Raw genomic sequence first — 14,052 nt, 5'->3', positions numbered from 1 at the left:
TTCTGTAATGCCGACTCCAAAGTAAATCCTGTGATACCTCAGGTCCTCCGCTGGAAGGGTCGGGCCGTGCTGGCTCCAGAAGAGGCTGCCGGGGGTCGCACCGGAGAGGGGGATGCGGCCGCGAACCCGCCGCCGCCTGCGCTTCCCTCCGCCGGGCCCGGGCGGCGCTGGCGGCCGGCGCTGACCGCCGTCGAGGCTGCAGCGAGACACCGCCCACGGCGGGGGTGGCCCCGCGTGGGTCCGGGGACGCGCGGGCGGCGCCGCAGCAGACAGGAGCCGGGGACCGCGGCCGCTGCGCATCGGCAGCGCCCGGAGCTGCGAGGGAGCCGGGGAGGGATGCGGGCACCGCCGCCCGCCGGGGCGACACCTCCCCGCGTCCCGCACTGACGGCCGCCCCTCCGCCGGCGCTCTCCTCGGGGCTCCCGGGGCCGCGCAGCCCATGGCCAGCTCCGCGCAGCCCCCGGCGGCGGCGGGGGGCGCCGGCCCCGACGGCGGGTCCCTGGCGGGGGGCGGCGAGACCTTCGGGGACCGCTCCCTCAGCCAGGGCCTGAGCGTGCTGGTGGGGCTGGGGCTCTGCGTGACCATGCTGGGGCTGGGCTGCGCCGTGGAGCTGGGGCAGCTGGGGCAGCAGCTCCGGCGGCCCGTAGGGCTGCTGCTGGCGCTGCTGGGACAGTTCGTGGCCATGCCGCTGCTGGCCTTCCTCCTCGCCCTCATCTTCGCCCTGGACGAGGTGGCGGCCGTGGCTGTACTGCTGTGCGGCTGCTGCCCCGGGGGCAACCTCTCCAACCTCATGTCCGTGCTCGTCGACGGGGATATGAATCTGAGGTAGGTGCCCCGCTGCCCCTCGCCCCCAGCCGGCCGGGGGCTGCGGCGGGCCCGGGAAGCGGGGAGGGCTCGCTGGCCATCTGCCGCCGGTGGAGCCGGGACGGACGGGCGGGTGGGCACGGCGCGCTGGGAATCGCCAGCACTGCTCTCCTGCCTCTGCCGTGGAGGATCTTACAAGAGCCCGACACACGCCTCCTGCCTCCTTCCCTAAAAAGCTTGCGTGCCCGCGCCCTGGCCGGAGCAGGGAAGGGGGTGGAGGATGGAGAGGGGAGAGAGGGGAGCGAGCGGGCTCTTGCCGTGAGAAGTGCCCGGCCGGCTGCAGAAGCCGCTTCCCGCGGGGGTTGGAGCTTCCCAGGGTTGCTCCCCGGCCGGGCGCGCGGTGATGGAGCACTTCTTTGGTTCCCCCGGAGCAGCATTATCATGACGGCCTCCTCCACCCTGCTGGCCCTCTTCCTGATGCCCCTCTGCCTCTGGATCTACAGCCGCCACTGGATCAACACGGCCGTGGTGCAGCTGCTGCCCCTGGGGGCGGTGAGCCTGACGCTGGGCAGCACGCTGCTGCCCATCGGCCTGGGGGTGCTCATCCGCTACCGGCACCCCCGCGCCGCCGACCTCCTGGTCAAGGTAGGCACGGCCCGGAGCGGAGCGGGGCGGCCACGCCGCGGGGAAGGAGCGGGGCGGCACCGGGCACCGGGAGCCGATGGCAGCGAGCATTGTGGTCTCTCCAAACCGGTGTTAGTGTCACACAAGCACGTTCAGCTACTTAGGTGAAATACAAAGACTTTTAGTCTTGAAATAAAAGGGTGGGACAGAGAAAGCGAGAGAAAGGGCGGGTGACCCCCTGTCGCAGCACACAGGAGGCAGGGCAGCGTGGTGCTCTCCCCCGGCAGGCATCCTGGACCCTGTAGCAGAGGCATTCCCTGACATCCTACCTTCTCCCCACTCTTGCTGCACCCAGGTCAGGCAAAACCAACCTGCAGGCACAGCCACACTTCCTTAAAATGTGCAACTAAATTAGCTTAATTGAAAAAGGAAGAATGAGGCACAAGTCCCAACTCTTGTTTCTCAGCAAGTCATTCCAAAGCAAAATGATGGAGGATGACCTCAGCCCATTCCTTTCCTGAGATATGATCAAACACTACCAAAATCCCAGGCCAGGAGCAAACCTGGGAAGGGCAGTGCAACCACGTTGTGCCATTTAGATTCTTTAGCAAGCCTCTAATTGCTATGGTTATCCTTTCAAAATAATAGCCCTCATGTTGTTTATCAATGTCTCTGTCTATTGCTAGATTTCCCTGTGGTCCCTCTTGGTGACTCTGGTGGTCCTGTTCATCCTGACTGGGACCATGCTGGGCCCAGACCTGTTGGCACAGATTCCTGCGTCTGTCTACGCCATTGCAGTGCTGATGCCTTTGGCAGGGTACGCCCTGGGATACGGCTTAGCCACGGTCTTTAAAATGCCCCCACACTGCAGGAGAACAGTATCTTTGGAAACAGGGTGCCAAAACGTCCAGCTCTGCACCGCCATCCTAAAACTCACCTTCTCCCCGGAGCTCATAGGGAGCATGTACATGTTTCCCTTGCTTTATGCGCTGTTTCAGTCAGCAGAAGCGGGACTGTTTGTGCTGGCATACAAGATGTACGGAAAAGACAGCTACAAGCAAGATGCACTTGGCGAAGAGGAAGACACAGATATTTCCTACAAGAAGCTGAAGGAAGAGGAGGTAGCTGATACTTCATATGGCACAGTGACCACAGAAGAGCACAACTCCATTCAGATGGAGCCGACTCAGACAGCGCTTTAGGCGGGACAAAGAGGTAACTCCCAGAGACGTGAATGTGTGTTGTGCTTGCAACCAGGCTGGGGCTGTGCTCGCTGCTGTGCAAGTGGAGCTGCCCAGCCTATATCGTTTCTCCAGCTACTCCCATTGTACAAGGTGATATGTGTTTATTACCAAGACAGTTCTACTTCCTCAAAAGTAAATGTGAAGAAAAAAAATAAAAAAAAAAAAGGAAAAAGCATCACTGCGACACAAAATAGTAACTGTAAAACTTCATGCAAGAAAGCTGCTGCCTGGCTGAGTGCAGCAGGAATGGGTAGAAGGAAGAAACAGGGTTCTACAGAGTAAACACCAACTCAGTGTCAGTTCAGATGACAGGAAAAACCACGTGGCATGTGTATCTCTGTGCCTCCCACCTGCTGTAAAAGCATTGTTCTCATTGTTGTCACCACAAATACATGGCGAAGCCAAACCAAACCCGTGTTCTCCCGTTTACTCCCTCGGAGGCAATTAATAGCCGCGCTACCTGGTTCAGCTGGGGAGCTGTGAGCGGGGTGGGGGATGGCCCAGGGCCGCGCACCAGGTGGGGATGGTGAGGGGCCAGGGGAGCCGGGCCCCGCCCCGGGGGTATTTAAGGCTACTGCCCGGGGGCTGCCCTGGGTCCGGTGTGATGGCCGAGGAAGCGATGGCGAGCTACCTCTACACCGCCTACCATCCCTACTCCTACCGCTACCCACCTCCCAGGGGCAAAGGAGGGGCGGCGGGCGGCTGGCGCCCGCGGGGCAGCAGCGGCTACTACTCGGGCTACGGGGAGGCGGCCGCCGAGTACTTCGACAACTACCAGCGGGCGCAGCTGAAGGCCATCCTGTCCCAGGTCAACCCCAACCTGACGCCGCGGCTCCGCAAGGCCAACACCAAGGAGGTGGGCGTGCAGGTGAACCCGCGGCAGGACGCCTCGGTGCAGTGCTCGCTCGGGCGCCGCACGCTGCTGCGCGGCCGCCCCGGCCCCGCCGCGCCGCGGCCCCGCGAGGCGCAGCGAGAGCAGGAGCTGGGCAGCCCCGCCACCACCAACACCCGCGCCGTGCGCTTCCCCCGCACCATCGCCGTCTACTCGCCCGTGGCGTCCCGCAGACTCACCGCCTTCCTGGAGGAGCCGAGCCCGGAGCCGGAGCGGCAGCCGCAGCAGCAGGACAAGGCGCCGGCCGTCGAGGAGGAGCCGGCCGCGCTGAGGGAGCAGCGGGCGGCGCAGGCCGCGGCGGAGGCGGCTGCCGTGAGGGCGAGCTGGGAGAAGCCCCCTGAGGTTGGCGCCGAGCCGCTGGAGCAGCGCTCGGCCGAACCACTGGGGCAGCGCTCGGCTGCCCCCCCGGAGCCGGCGACGGAGGCAAGCCAGGAGCAGCTGGCAGAGCCTTCAGCCCAGGCAGGGGCAGCAGAGCCGTCAGCCCAGCCGGCAGAGCCGGCAGCCCAGGCAGGGGCGGCAGAGCCGTCAGCCCAGGCAGAGCCTTCAGCCCAGGCAGGGGCGGCAGAGCCGGCAGCCCAGCCGTCAGAACCACCGGCCTCACCCCAGAAGCAGCAGCAGGCGTCGGCGGACAAGACCCGTCTGCGCTTCCAGGTGAGTGTCGGCCGCGGGGGAGCGGAGCGGGGCCGGGCAGGCCCGGGAGGGGCCGCACCGTCGAATAACATTTTCCCTGTCAGTTCCTGGAGCAGAAGTACGGGTACTACCACTGCAAGGCCTGCAACATCCGCTGGGAGAGCGCCTACGTCTGGTGCGTCCAGGGCACCAACAAGGTAGGGCCGGCTCGGATTGCCCCGGCGAGCGCTCCTCGCCGCCGCCCTCCTGCTGACCCCGGCCTTCCTCACAGGTCTATTTCCGTCAGTTCTGCCGGACCTGCCAGAAGTCCTACAACCCGTACCGCGTGGAGGACATCACCTGCCAGGTAAGGGACCCCGCCCTGCCCTGAGCCCGGCCTCTCCCGGGCCCGGCTGCCCGCGCCGACCGCCGCCTTCTCCCCTCCCTCAGAGCTGCAAGCAGACGCGGTGCACCTGCCCCGTGAAGATGCGCCACGTGGATCCCAAGAGGCCCCACCGCCAGGACCTCTGTGGGAGATGCAAAGGGAAACGCCTCTCCTGCGATAGCACTTTCAGTTTCAAATACATTATCTGAGTGGGATGGGGTTCTTTGTTTTTGTTTAGAGCTCTTCAAGAAAACTGCAAGTAGAGCAGATTTTTTTGTTGTTGTTGTTTTTGATGGTATTGTTGAAGGTAATTGGTGAGATGTAGCTAGGAAAGCATGAAAATAAAAGCATTGCAAAGCATACTCAAATGATCAGGTGGGTTTGTGCCCAGCTCAGAGGATGCATCTTGTAAATTCTGTAACTTGCATGGGCAACAAGCCTAGAGGTGTATTGTAAATCAGTGATGGTCTTGGAAGCAACTGACTCAGGATTTTGTAGACTCTCAGGTGGAAAAGGTTTCTGTTACTGCTCCTGCTCTTGAACTAATCAAATACCTGAAGTTAACATCAAATTGACATCTGCAGTAGGTAGTAGACCATCCTTCATGATGAACAAAACCCCAGTAGTATTCACTTGTTTTGCACACCTCTATTCAATATATAAAGTATCTTGCACCTGTTTTTCGTCACTAGAAAATGATTGAGAAATGCTGTGTAAGTACTGAATCACTTCTACTGGTACTGGCCTGCATTTAGCTAAGTTGGTGTTTTTGTCTGTAGGTAAAAGTGAAAGAAAGCTTTTCAGGGATGGTTCTCACAAAGTGCTGAGGAATGGAGTCGCTGATGTTACGGCGAGGTCTCCTGGTAAATGTATTGTTCATCTCACACAAGGTTACAGAGAGAAGTGACACTTCAGAGGAGCAAGATGCAATAATACTGCATCTGCTTGGCTTCCTTTTCAACCTGCAGGTGAAGTGCAAGAGCAGTGCACTCAGTGGATTATACTTGAGGAGTTTGATTAACACTGCCACACTCCTCTGGGGTTGGGGTTGCAGCTAGGGATTGTACTTGTCACGTTGGTAGTAATGGCAGGAGCAGCACTGGTTACTTGCAGATGATGCTCTCTGTGGGGTGGTGGTGCTGTCTATAGGAACACCATGCTTCAGGCAAGTGTTACAAGCTGGCTCTGTGACCCAGGTACAGCATCACCATCTGAGCAGGTTCACAAGCTAGCAAAACCTACACCACTGCCCCAGTCTACCTTTTAGCTATGAAGCTGGAACAACTACTCAGATGAAAACCTACTTTTCTGAGAATGCTACCGGCACTGTTAATTTTTAAATTGGGCATAGTCACCAAGCCTTTTGCAGAACTCTCAAGATAACTTCTCTTTCAAAAGAATGATTTTTTTTTTTATATTTGCTATAGCAAACTTTTCTACATCTATACCCAGCTTACTTGAGAGACCATTCTGTTAAATGCTAAAGAGAGAATCAGTCTGAGCCCATGCTGTAGAACAGCTTCAGTGCCAGTTTCTGTAAGTGGCAGTGAGTGTTATTTCTATATGCTTCACTCATCTTGCTGTAAATTCCTGCCTTGTTTCAATATGCCCCTTGAACCTGCTGCAGTAGACCTAATGCCTCAGTGTCAATTTATTGCAAAGTAATTTTATTTATTCTTGCTGCATTCATTATTATAGCAGCGTGAGGCATTCTGGGAAGAAGCAGACCTACTCCTTCCAGAGCAGAGCATGGTTCTATTTCAGGCTTCTACCTGACATGTTTTTCCATGGATCACAGTAAAAGGAAACATACATTTTTTTTTCTTTACCAGCTCACTCAGACTTTCACAGCAAATTCCATCCTTGCCCAATTCAATTTGAAAAGCTGCCCTGCAGCTGGGCAGTGTTCTGTTGTAGATGCACATGCCTTCTACTCACCTGTAGTTACTGTGATGAGCAGTGGCAAGCCTCCAGCTTGAGGAATGCACCTTGGGGCCCTCTGCAGCCACCTGGCCCCACTGCCTCAGTTTGCAGTGGCAGCTGTGATCTGGGATGTCTTTATTTCTGAGCATATTCCCCTCCAAAGATGTTCTTCAATGTTTTCCTCTTTGCCTTCCCCATTCTTGTGGCTGTAGTGTGTTCCCCATGCATGCACTGAGAAACTGACTGTGATGAGTCTGTGCACCTTGGTAATGAGTGAGAGAACTGAAACTCTGTGCCATGTCAGTGTGAAGCCATGGCAATGGCAGCAGCTGAATGCTTCCTATTTATATAGGCATCCTTACAAAACATGGCTTTGAGGATTACTTGCTGTGAATATGGTGACTCTTACATGACTATCAGTACTAGCCCAAAGTGAAATCTAGCAACACTTAAGGGCTGTAACCCCCACAACTACAGTCAAAGCAGCATTGGTTCTGCTGCTAAGATGTAGAACAGGCTTAGCTGATGTGAACTGAGTAGCAACAAGGAGGCCACCCCTGCTTCCCTCAGCTACTGCAAGGCTCTGTGGCTTGGAGGAGTCCAGTGCAGTGGGCAGTCATATTAAACAAGCTTTCCTTAATCCTGTAGCATTCCTCAGTTCCAGAGTAGCTCTACATGTCATCCCTCTTCATAAATATGTTCCATGCTTTCACTGCTTGATGCCCAAGTACAATTCTGTGCTCTCTAGCTGTTTTTCAGCTTTACTGCCATGCCATGTCCATGACAGCACTGATGGTGAGCACTGGTTCCTGGACTCAGCAGGAAGGAAAGCTCCTCCTGACCTATGTAATTATGCAAAGTGGAAGGGTGACAGTTATTCAAAGCTCTGTACAGCTTTTTCACAGAAATTCTTTTGCAAGTGTTAGCTCAGTCAGTGCTGTATTTGCTGCATCTTACAGGGGCTGTCTCATGTTTTGCTTGTTTCTACACAGCTTTGCCACAGCTTTGGATTCAGCACAGGCCTGGCACCATGTAATGCAGGGTGACAGCTCATGCAGTAGATGAGTCATGTTTGAAAAGCTTAATGAAATTAAAGCAATATCAAAAGACAGTCATCTAACATGATTCTGCTCAATAGTGCAGGTTCCACTAGCCATTTTAAATGGAGGAAGATGTGTAACATAAGGAATTACATATATGAATTCAGGTTTGAGTTTCATGAGAAATCCAGTAACAGCTTCAGACGATGCCTAGAAAAATGCTGCTGCAATGACAGGACATAAAAGGGAAAAAATGTTTTCAGGGCACCCAGGCCTCTGTTGTCAGTGTTTAAACTCTAGCTTGTAAAAATACACAAAATGAGAGATACAATGTATTTTATTTTTACAAAAAAAGCTGGTAAAAGATGATGTAAATAAAAGTGTAATGCACCCCTAAATAAAACTACCTCTCCCCTGTAAATACTTGTTAAATAATTAAGAACACCATCTACAGTACCACAAAACCATCAAAATAATTAAATTTTATCAGGGACAGGGGAAAAAAATACAGTGAATATGAATGTGCCTTGACCAGTTACAGAACTTGTTAGGATAACATAACTACTGTCAGCAGTCCAACAGCGTGCACAGTGCCTTCAATTAATGCATTTCAGCATAATTACATTTCTAGTGGGGCCTAATTCCCCCAAAAAGGTAGAGCTAAGAATTTCAATTCTACATTCTAAACTCTGGAATTAGAGCCCATTAAAAAAAATCACAGTGGGTAAGAGATGTATATAAAAATACTGGGTGTTCCTTTCAAATCACAGGAGTTGTGGGACTACATTCTTTTTTTTTTCTGTTTTTTGTTTGTTTGTTTGGTTTTTTTTTTATTTTTTTGGTTTTTTGTTGTTTTTTTTTTTTTTCTATAAAATGCTATTGGTTTCAACAGAATCCAGTTTGTTTTATGCTACAGACTTTGACACTGAACTATGAGTATATTGCCTGTTTGCATGTTTTGGTAGTTGGGTTTTTTTATCTTTTTTTTTCCTGTAGTCCCAATTCCTTAGGCTTCAGTTGAGTCATGAAGATGCATATACATGCCTTCAAACTCTTCAAACCCTGCAGGCTACTCAGACTGCAAGTACTGCATGTGATTACCAAGAGGGAATGCCCCCTTCTCCTCATAGCTTTATACACCTACTGTTTTAACAGTGCATTGCACAAATTTACATGAAAAATACTGGTTTTGCACTATACAGTTTCTAGAATATATACAGAATAAAATAAGTTAACTTCTAATGAGAATTGCTGATGGGCAGCATATATCTTTAATATACATTTTAAAGTCTCTGCAGGCAGCTACTTTTTGGTTAGTTGTTATCAGTATTTTAACATAAGCACTGGTCAGAGAACTGAGCAGCATTCCAATAAAGTTAACAGATATATTATTTCTTTTAGAAACACTGGGAAATCCCAGTTTAAAATATTATTAAATGTCCTAACATTTACACACTATGAGGATTAGATCTAATAAAATAAAATTTCTTCAAAAATAATCTTGCAGCTCTTTTAAGCATGCTCTGAGACCTTATTTAACAATCATCCATACCTTCAAAAAAACAACTGTCACATAGCCATACATTCTAACTCACACACGTTATTTCCTTATAACAGACAACAAAAGCAAATAAAACACTGAGAAGTCAATGGTTTTTGCAGTCTATATCATCCTACTCATGTTTGACTGCACATTCTTCATGACATTGCAAAGTGTCTCATTAGGTGTTAAGCTGATGCTTTTACTGCTGGAAAGCCAGGAAGCCTTGCAGGTCTTCAGCCAAAATAAACCAGCCTTGATTTTAGCCTCATCCCACCTGCGATACTGATCCAACCTCTAGAGGCTGTTTTTGCAAACATCCTTTATGGTTCTGTTACAACAGAAAATAATGCATATCTATGCATTGTGTTTAAGCCCTTTTCCTTTCATGTAGTTTTTATACATAAATTTAATAAAAAAATACTACTGCCACACAGGCTGCTGTGTAGAAAGAGCAGTCAAGAAGGATGTTCACAGGATTTTCAGGGTTTTACTTGTGATGAAACAGTTTCTTGCTGTGATAAAAGTGTGTTGCTTGTCAGGATTGCTGGAGGTTTGTTTTTGTTTTTTTGTGAAAGGTGCTCAATAATAGTCTGAAGTATCTTCATGATCAGTTCTTTTCTAAATGACAGCTGTTCAGAATCCAGTGGTCACAAGATTTATTCCTGTTTTGATCTTCCCTAGAAGCTGACAGGATTGCACCATGCGGAGAGACTCTCGGATTTCTAGATTAAGTTCCATCAGCTTTGAGCTGGCCTCAGACATGTCCTGGTTGGAGCCCACTACTGCAAAGCTGCCAGTCTGGCCAAGTGTCTGGTGACGGAAATAGATGTGCAGCAATGTCTGAACTGGGTCATCTTCAGAACTGCCAAAGATGTCGTGGGGCCAAATAGATCTGTAAACACACAGTTTAGATTTAAATGTTCTTTTAAAAGGTATTTGAACAGAAGACAGGCAAATGCAAGGGAAAATAACATGCAATTTGGATTTAAAAATCAAAAGTTTAAATACTTTTAAGCAGATACTTGGACAAAAGACAGAAAAATGCTAGAGGCAAGTGTCTTCCACAGAGTCCTGGTAAATAACAGTATAATTTCTCAGATATAAATTCTAAATAAGTACTACTAAAATTGCTTTTTACTTCTTAAATTACTGAAAAGAAAACCCCAAAACTTGTAATGAAGCAACAGCGCTTGTCCTTTTCAACAAGGACATCTGACAAGAACTGAAATTCTAAAAAAGGAATAGTACTTATCCCTGTTTTTAATTTAAAAATGTCTGTTAAGAAACTCAAGATCTGAAAGCAATCCTTAAAAACTTACCTGAAAGCCTTGACCTGTGCCACAGCTGACACAAACTCCTTGTTTCTCAGGGTTTCAATGAGGGAGTGAATAGCTGTTTCTGTGCTAGCTTGGGCAGCCTCTGCAATTTCAATTTCTTCAATACCACTGTCAGACACTGCCTCGGCCTCTTTCAGGCAGCTCTCCAAATGAGCAAGTTCTTCAGACATGTTTATTACCTAAAACAAGTATAATTTATCTCTTTTAGTTTAAATGTATTTCAAACCAAAATAATTTTCAGAAGATCAGGTTTTTATTTTTCATCCTCTGTGCAATAAAGAGAAATAGAAAAAGAACACCCAAATATTTTCTGCAGATGCTTAAGTATACAGTTAATGGCCCAAGCCTGCAAGTCAATTATTTGGGCTTTCCCTGATGAAATTTCCCTCTTAGTTATTTTAAAATTTATTAAAAAAATTCTTTTCTTCTTATATTACTTAATAAGAAACTGAGAAGAATAAAACATTTCAGAAAGGTATTAATTACCTCTCAGAAAGGTATGACAGCAATGGTGCCATCACAAGGACATCTTAAATACGAAGGAAAAAATCTGGAAGATGGTAACCCAGCACAGTAACAGTAGTGCAGCCAGGGTATATAATAATGTCTTTGGCTGTAGCTGCAATGCATGAGTAGAACACAAGGCCATTTCTCAGAACATGGTTCTGCATCTGACTAACTTAGGCAAGAAGTGGGACTGATGTGATGCCAACCTTCCAAAGTGTTCTTCAAACCCAAACTTATTTGCAGCCTCTACAAAAATCTGGAAATACAAGTGAGGAACATGCAGTTTTTTCTGAAGCTACTCATAAACAAAACACTTTCAGTCAGGATTTTCATGTTCCTCCCTAGTATATCAAGCAAGACCAAGCCTACTTCTTTTTTCTGCTACCCCTGTTTATTGCATTCCCAAGGGAGAACTTACAGAAGGCATTATTAATAGCATAATGCACACAACTCAATCAACATCACATATGGACCACATGTGCACAGCTGAAAAACACTTCTTACTTCTGAAGTTACTACAACTAAAAATCAGGCATAAGAGTTGCTTATGTTCTACTAACTGTGCTTAGGATGGGGACTAAGGTTGCAGAGTAATTGAATGGTGGCTGAAGTGACAGAGTTAAATGAATCAGTTGGTAGAAAGTGGTGGTGTTTGCTGTAGGAAACACCAGGGCTATGGAAAGGCTCAACTCTTCTGAGTGGACTTGTTGTGCCTTGATTGTAGCTTGATTAGAATACACCAGGAGTGCCACTGAAATACTTAAAATCCTCATCATTGGACTCCCTACGTTCCTGTCTTTCTTTAAAGAGCTTTCAAGCTGTACAAAAATCAACACAGATAATTAAACATCTCAGAAAATTATTGTAAGCTCTACTTAAATATTTTATTAATTGGCTATAAAACAGCTGGAACCCTCTTCCAGTTTCTAAAAGGATGTCCCACTGATGAAAGTGTTATCAAAATGTGTTTTAAATTGTCTGCTTTTAAAATGTCAACAATTACTAGCTGAATGGCATAGTTTTCATTACCTCTGCTTCTTTTTTGATTGTTTTTACTTGACTGATGAGTTTGCAATAGGCTTGGAACAGAAGCAGCAACTGGAAATGCAACTTGTATAGCCTCCGACACAACTCCAGCTCCTACAAACGTAAACAACACTGTTACATTCAGGAAGTGCAAACCTCCTACTATCCAGTGCAAGAGACAATAAATCACAACTTCTTCAGTAGAGTGTGCAAAATTAGAAGTAGTTAATTTGGCTACTAAAGAAAATGCCAAAAATATTTAGAAGCTAACATACAGTAAGCTAATGAAAAGCAGGTGAAAGCTTCATTCAGTTCTAGATTAACAAGTAGCCTCTCACAGAGATTTGAAGTTCACCTTATAATAAGTTACATTTCCAAGAAAGGGGATGGAGTGGGATGTGAAGTGATTCAAAAGGCATTTTGAAATGTCTGGAACATTTCAAGATTTCATGTCTTAAAACCAAGAGTTTCATAGATCACTTACTTTTACTGTTGATATTTTACTGTTTTAAATTCAAGATCTAATATCCAAAAGAAGCAGTTGTGGTCCATAAGTATAGGATCTTTTATAACCATTAATATTTATATTGTAAGCACAGTATATAACCTGGCCCTTAGCTTACACTGCCTGACAGAGTAGGAAGAGAATAATTCCATTCCTGGAGGCAAGAATAATGTTTTCTTTATAAAAGGTAGCTCTTATTCTGCTTTAGAAAATAACACATGATATATTCTTAAGGAAATGAAATAGCAGTATAAATTTATGCACTGTCTTGCTTCCATTTTTATGCCTCTAAAACACTAGTCAGAAATGCAGACAGTGTTAATACTGCTTCACATACAGACATAAAAGCTAGTGCTAATGGAATAATCTTTATAACATTCTACTAACTACAGGATCCTATTATCTACAAAGGACCAACAGTCTAATGGGTTAGATGATGCAAAACTGAAGCACACAGCATTTCTGTAATAGTCTAGGACAAGACATCATTATTTCACAAATGGACAAGACAGATGGAGACCAGTTTGGTGACTGGCATGGTTAAGTATTTGATAAATCAAGAACTGTCACTTACTGCTAGAATTTCCATTTGCTAAGCAAGAAGATGAGCAGGTCACAAAAATACAAAGAAAGAAAAAAGAGCAAGAATTAGTGTAGGAAATAATTTTAATTCGGGTAAAAGATGTCCCAGGTAAAATAGAGGAAGAAATACAAGTAACGTGCTCCAAACATATCCTGAATGTAAAAAATTACCAGGCTGAATTTGGCGTAAAATTAGTTGCTGCTGCTATAGCTAAAAATTAAAAGTACTGGCTTTGTTACCCCACAGCATGAATAACACTCTTACAACCCTGTCTGGTCTTCATGCATTGTGTAGTCTGAAAGGTGCACAAATTTAAGGTAATCAAAATCAAGGACACTTAGATCTGAACATCTGTACAAAGCTTCTTGTTCTGTATCACAATAGTTTAAGCAAAACCAATGCATTTTAAAATTGGAGATGCAAGGTTAATTTGGATTCTGAATCATTTAGAAATTCTTGGGTTTGCTAAACTCAATTCTAAACCCCTCTCAGAGATTTCTGTACTGTAATTGCACTTGGTTTTTACAAGCCATTTCTGAAAAAAAATTTGGGGAGGAGGGATAGGGAGAGAAGAGGTCAGAAAATGTATGTGTCAGACTAGGGATGTGAACTTCCCCACTCCTGTGCTTTGTAAAGCACTGAGTGTACTGATGGCACTTAGGCATGTACAGTGGTCATGGCAAACCAAATTACAGAGTCACAGAATATCCTGAGCTGGAAGAGCCCCACAAGGATCACTGAAGTCCAGCTCCTGACCCTGCACAGGACAACCCCATTGGAATCATGGGGTTGTCATCATCATCATCATCATCATCATCAACCCTACACGCCACATGCCTGAGTGCCAAAAAAAGGAATGTCAGTGGATGTCTGGCTGCCAAGAGACAGAAGCCACTGAGCTTTACTAAGCACACAGTTGTACACTGTGTTATGGTAAGTTATAAACTATGTGCTTCCCAGGTTATAAACACTGCATGGTTTTGTTACACTCCATGTTTTTGTTCTGCACTCTGTGCTAATATATACTCAG

General features: G+C 47.4%; 3 protein-coding genes across 12 annotated transcripts in view; 2 read left to right on the top strand and 1 right to left on the bottom strand.

The window, feature by feature from the left end:
- The first annotated feature begins 433 nt into the window (after positions 1–433).
- SLC10A4 (solute carrier family 10 member 4) lies at positions 434–3,083 on the top strand. Its single transcript, XM_063158036.1, has 3 exons — positions 434–825; positions 1,239–1,449; positions 2,115–3,083. Exons 1-3 carry the CDS (start codon positions 440–442, stop codon positions 2,628–2,630), a joined length of 1,113 nt encoding a protein of 370 aa, XP_063014106.1. The 5' UTR covers positions 434–439; the 3' UTR covers positions 2,631–3,083.
- Positions 3,084–3,195: 112 nt separating this feature from the next.
- Positions 3,196–8,633, top strand: ZAR1 (zygote arrest 1). Its single transcript, XM_063157319.1, has 4 exons — positions 3,196–4,215; positions 4,299–4,391; positions 4,466–4,540; positions 4,624–8,633. The coding sequence occupies exons 1-4, from the start codon at positions 3,196–3,198 to the stop codon at positions 4,765–4,767; spliced, it is 1,332 nt and encodes a 443-aa protein (XP_063013389.1). The 3' UTR covers positions 4,768–8,633.
- FRYL (FRY like transcription coactivator) overlaps positions 7,841–14,052 on the bottom strand; it is a 162,803-nt gene continuing 156,591 nt past the window's right edge. For 7 of the 10 annotated variants that reach the window (XM_063157314.1, XM_063157313.1, XM_063157315.1 and 4 more), the window contains 4 exons: positions 13,014–13,031; positions 11,938–12,048; positions 10,384–10,580; positions 7,841–9,956 (listed from right to left, as the gene is read on the bottom strand). In XM_063157314.1, the coding sequence (XP_063013384.1) occupies positions 9,698–9,956; positions 10,384–10,580; positions 11,938–12,048; positions 13,014–13,031 (585 nt within the window). In that variant the 3' untranslated portion in view covers positions 7,841–9,697. The remainder of the gene's footprint in view (positions 9,957–10,383; positions 10,581–11,937; positions 12,049–13,013; positions 13,032–14,052) is intronic. The other 3 variants (XM_063157309.1, XM_063157318.1, XM_063157312.1) reach the window with 1 other exon arrangement.

This window comes from Melospiza melodia, chromosome 5 (assembly GCF_035770615.1).
Source record: "Melospiza melodia melodia isolate bMelMel2 chromosome 5, bMelMel2.pri, whole genome shotgun sequence".
NCBI lineage: Eukaryota > Metazoa > Chordata > Aves > Passeriformes > Passerellidae > Melospiza > Melospiza melodia.
This window is presented reverse-complemented; position numbering and strand designations above follow the sequence as displayed.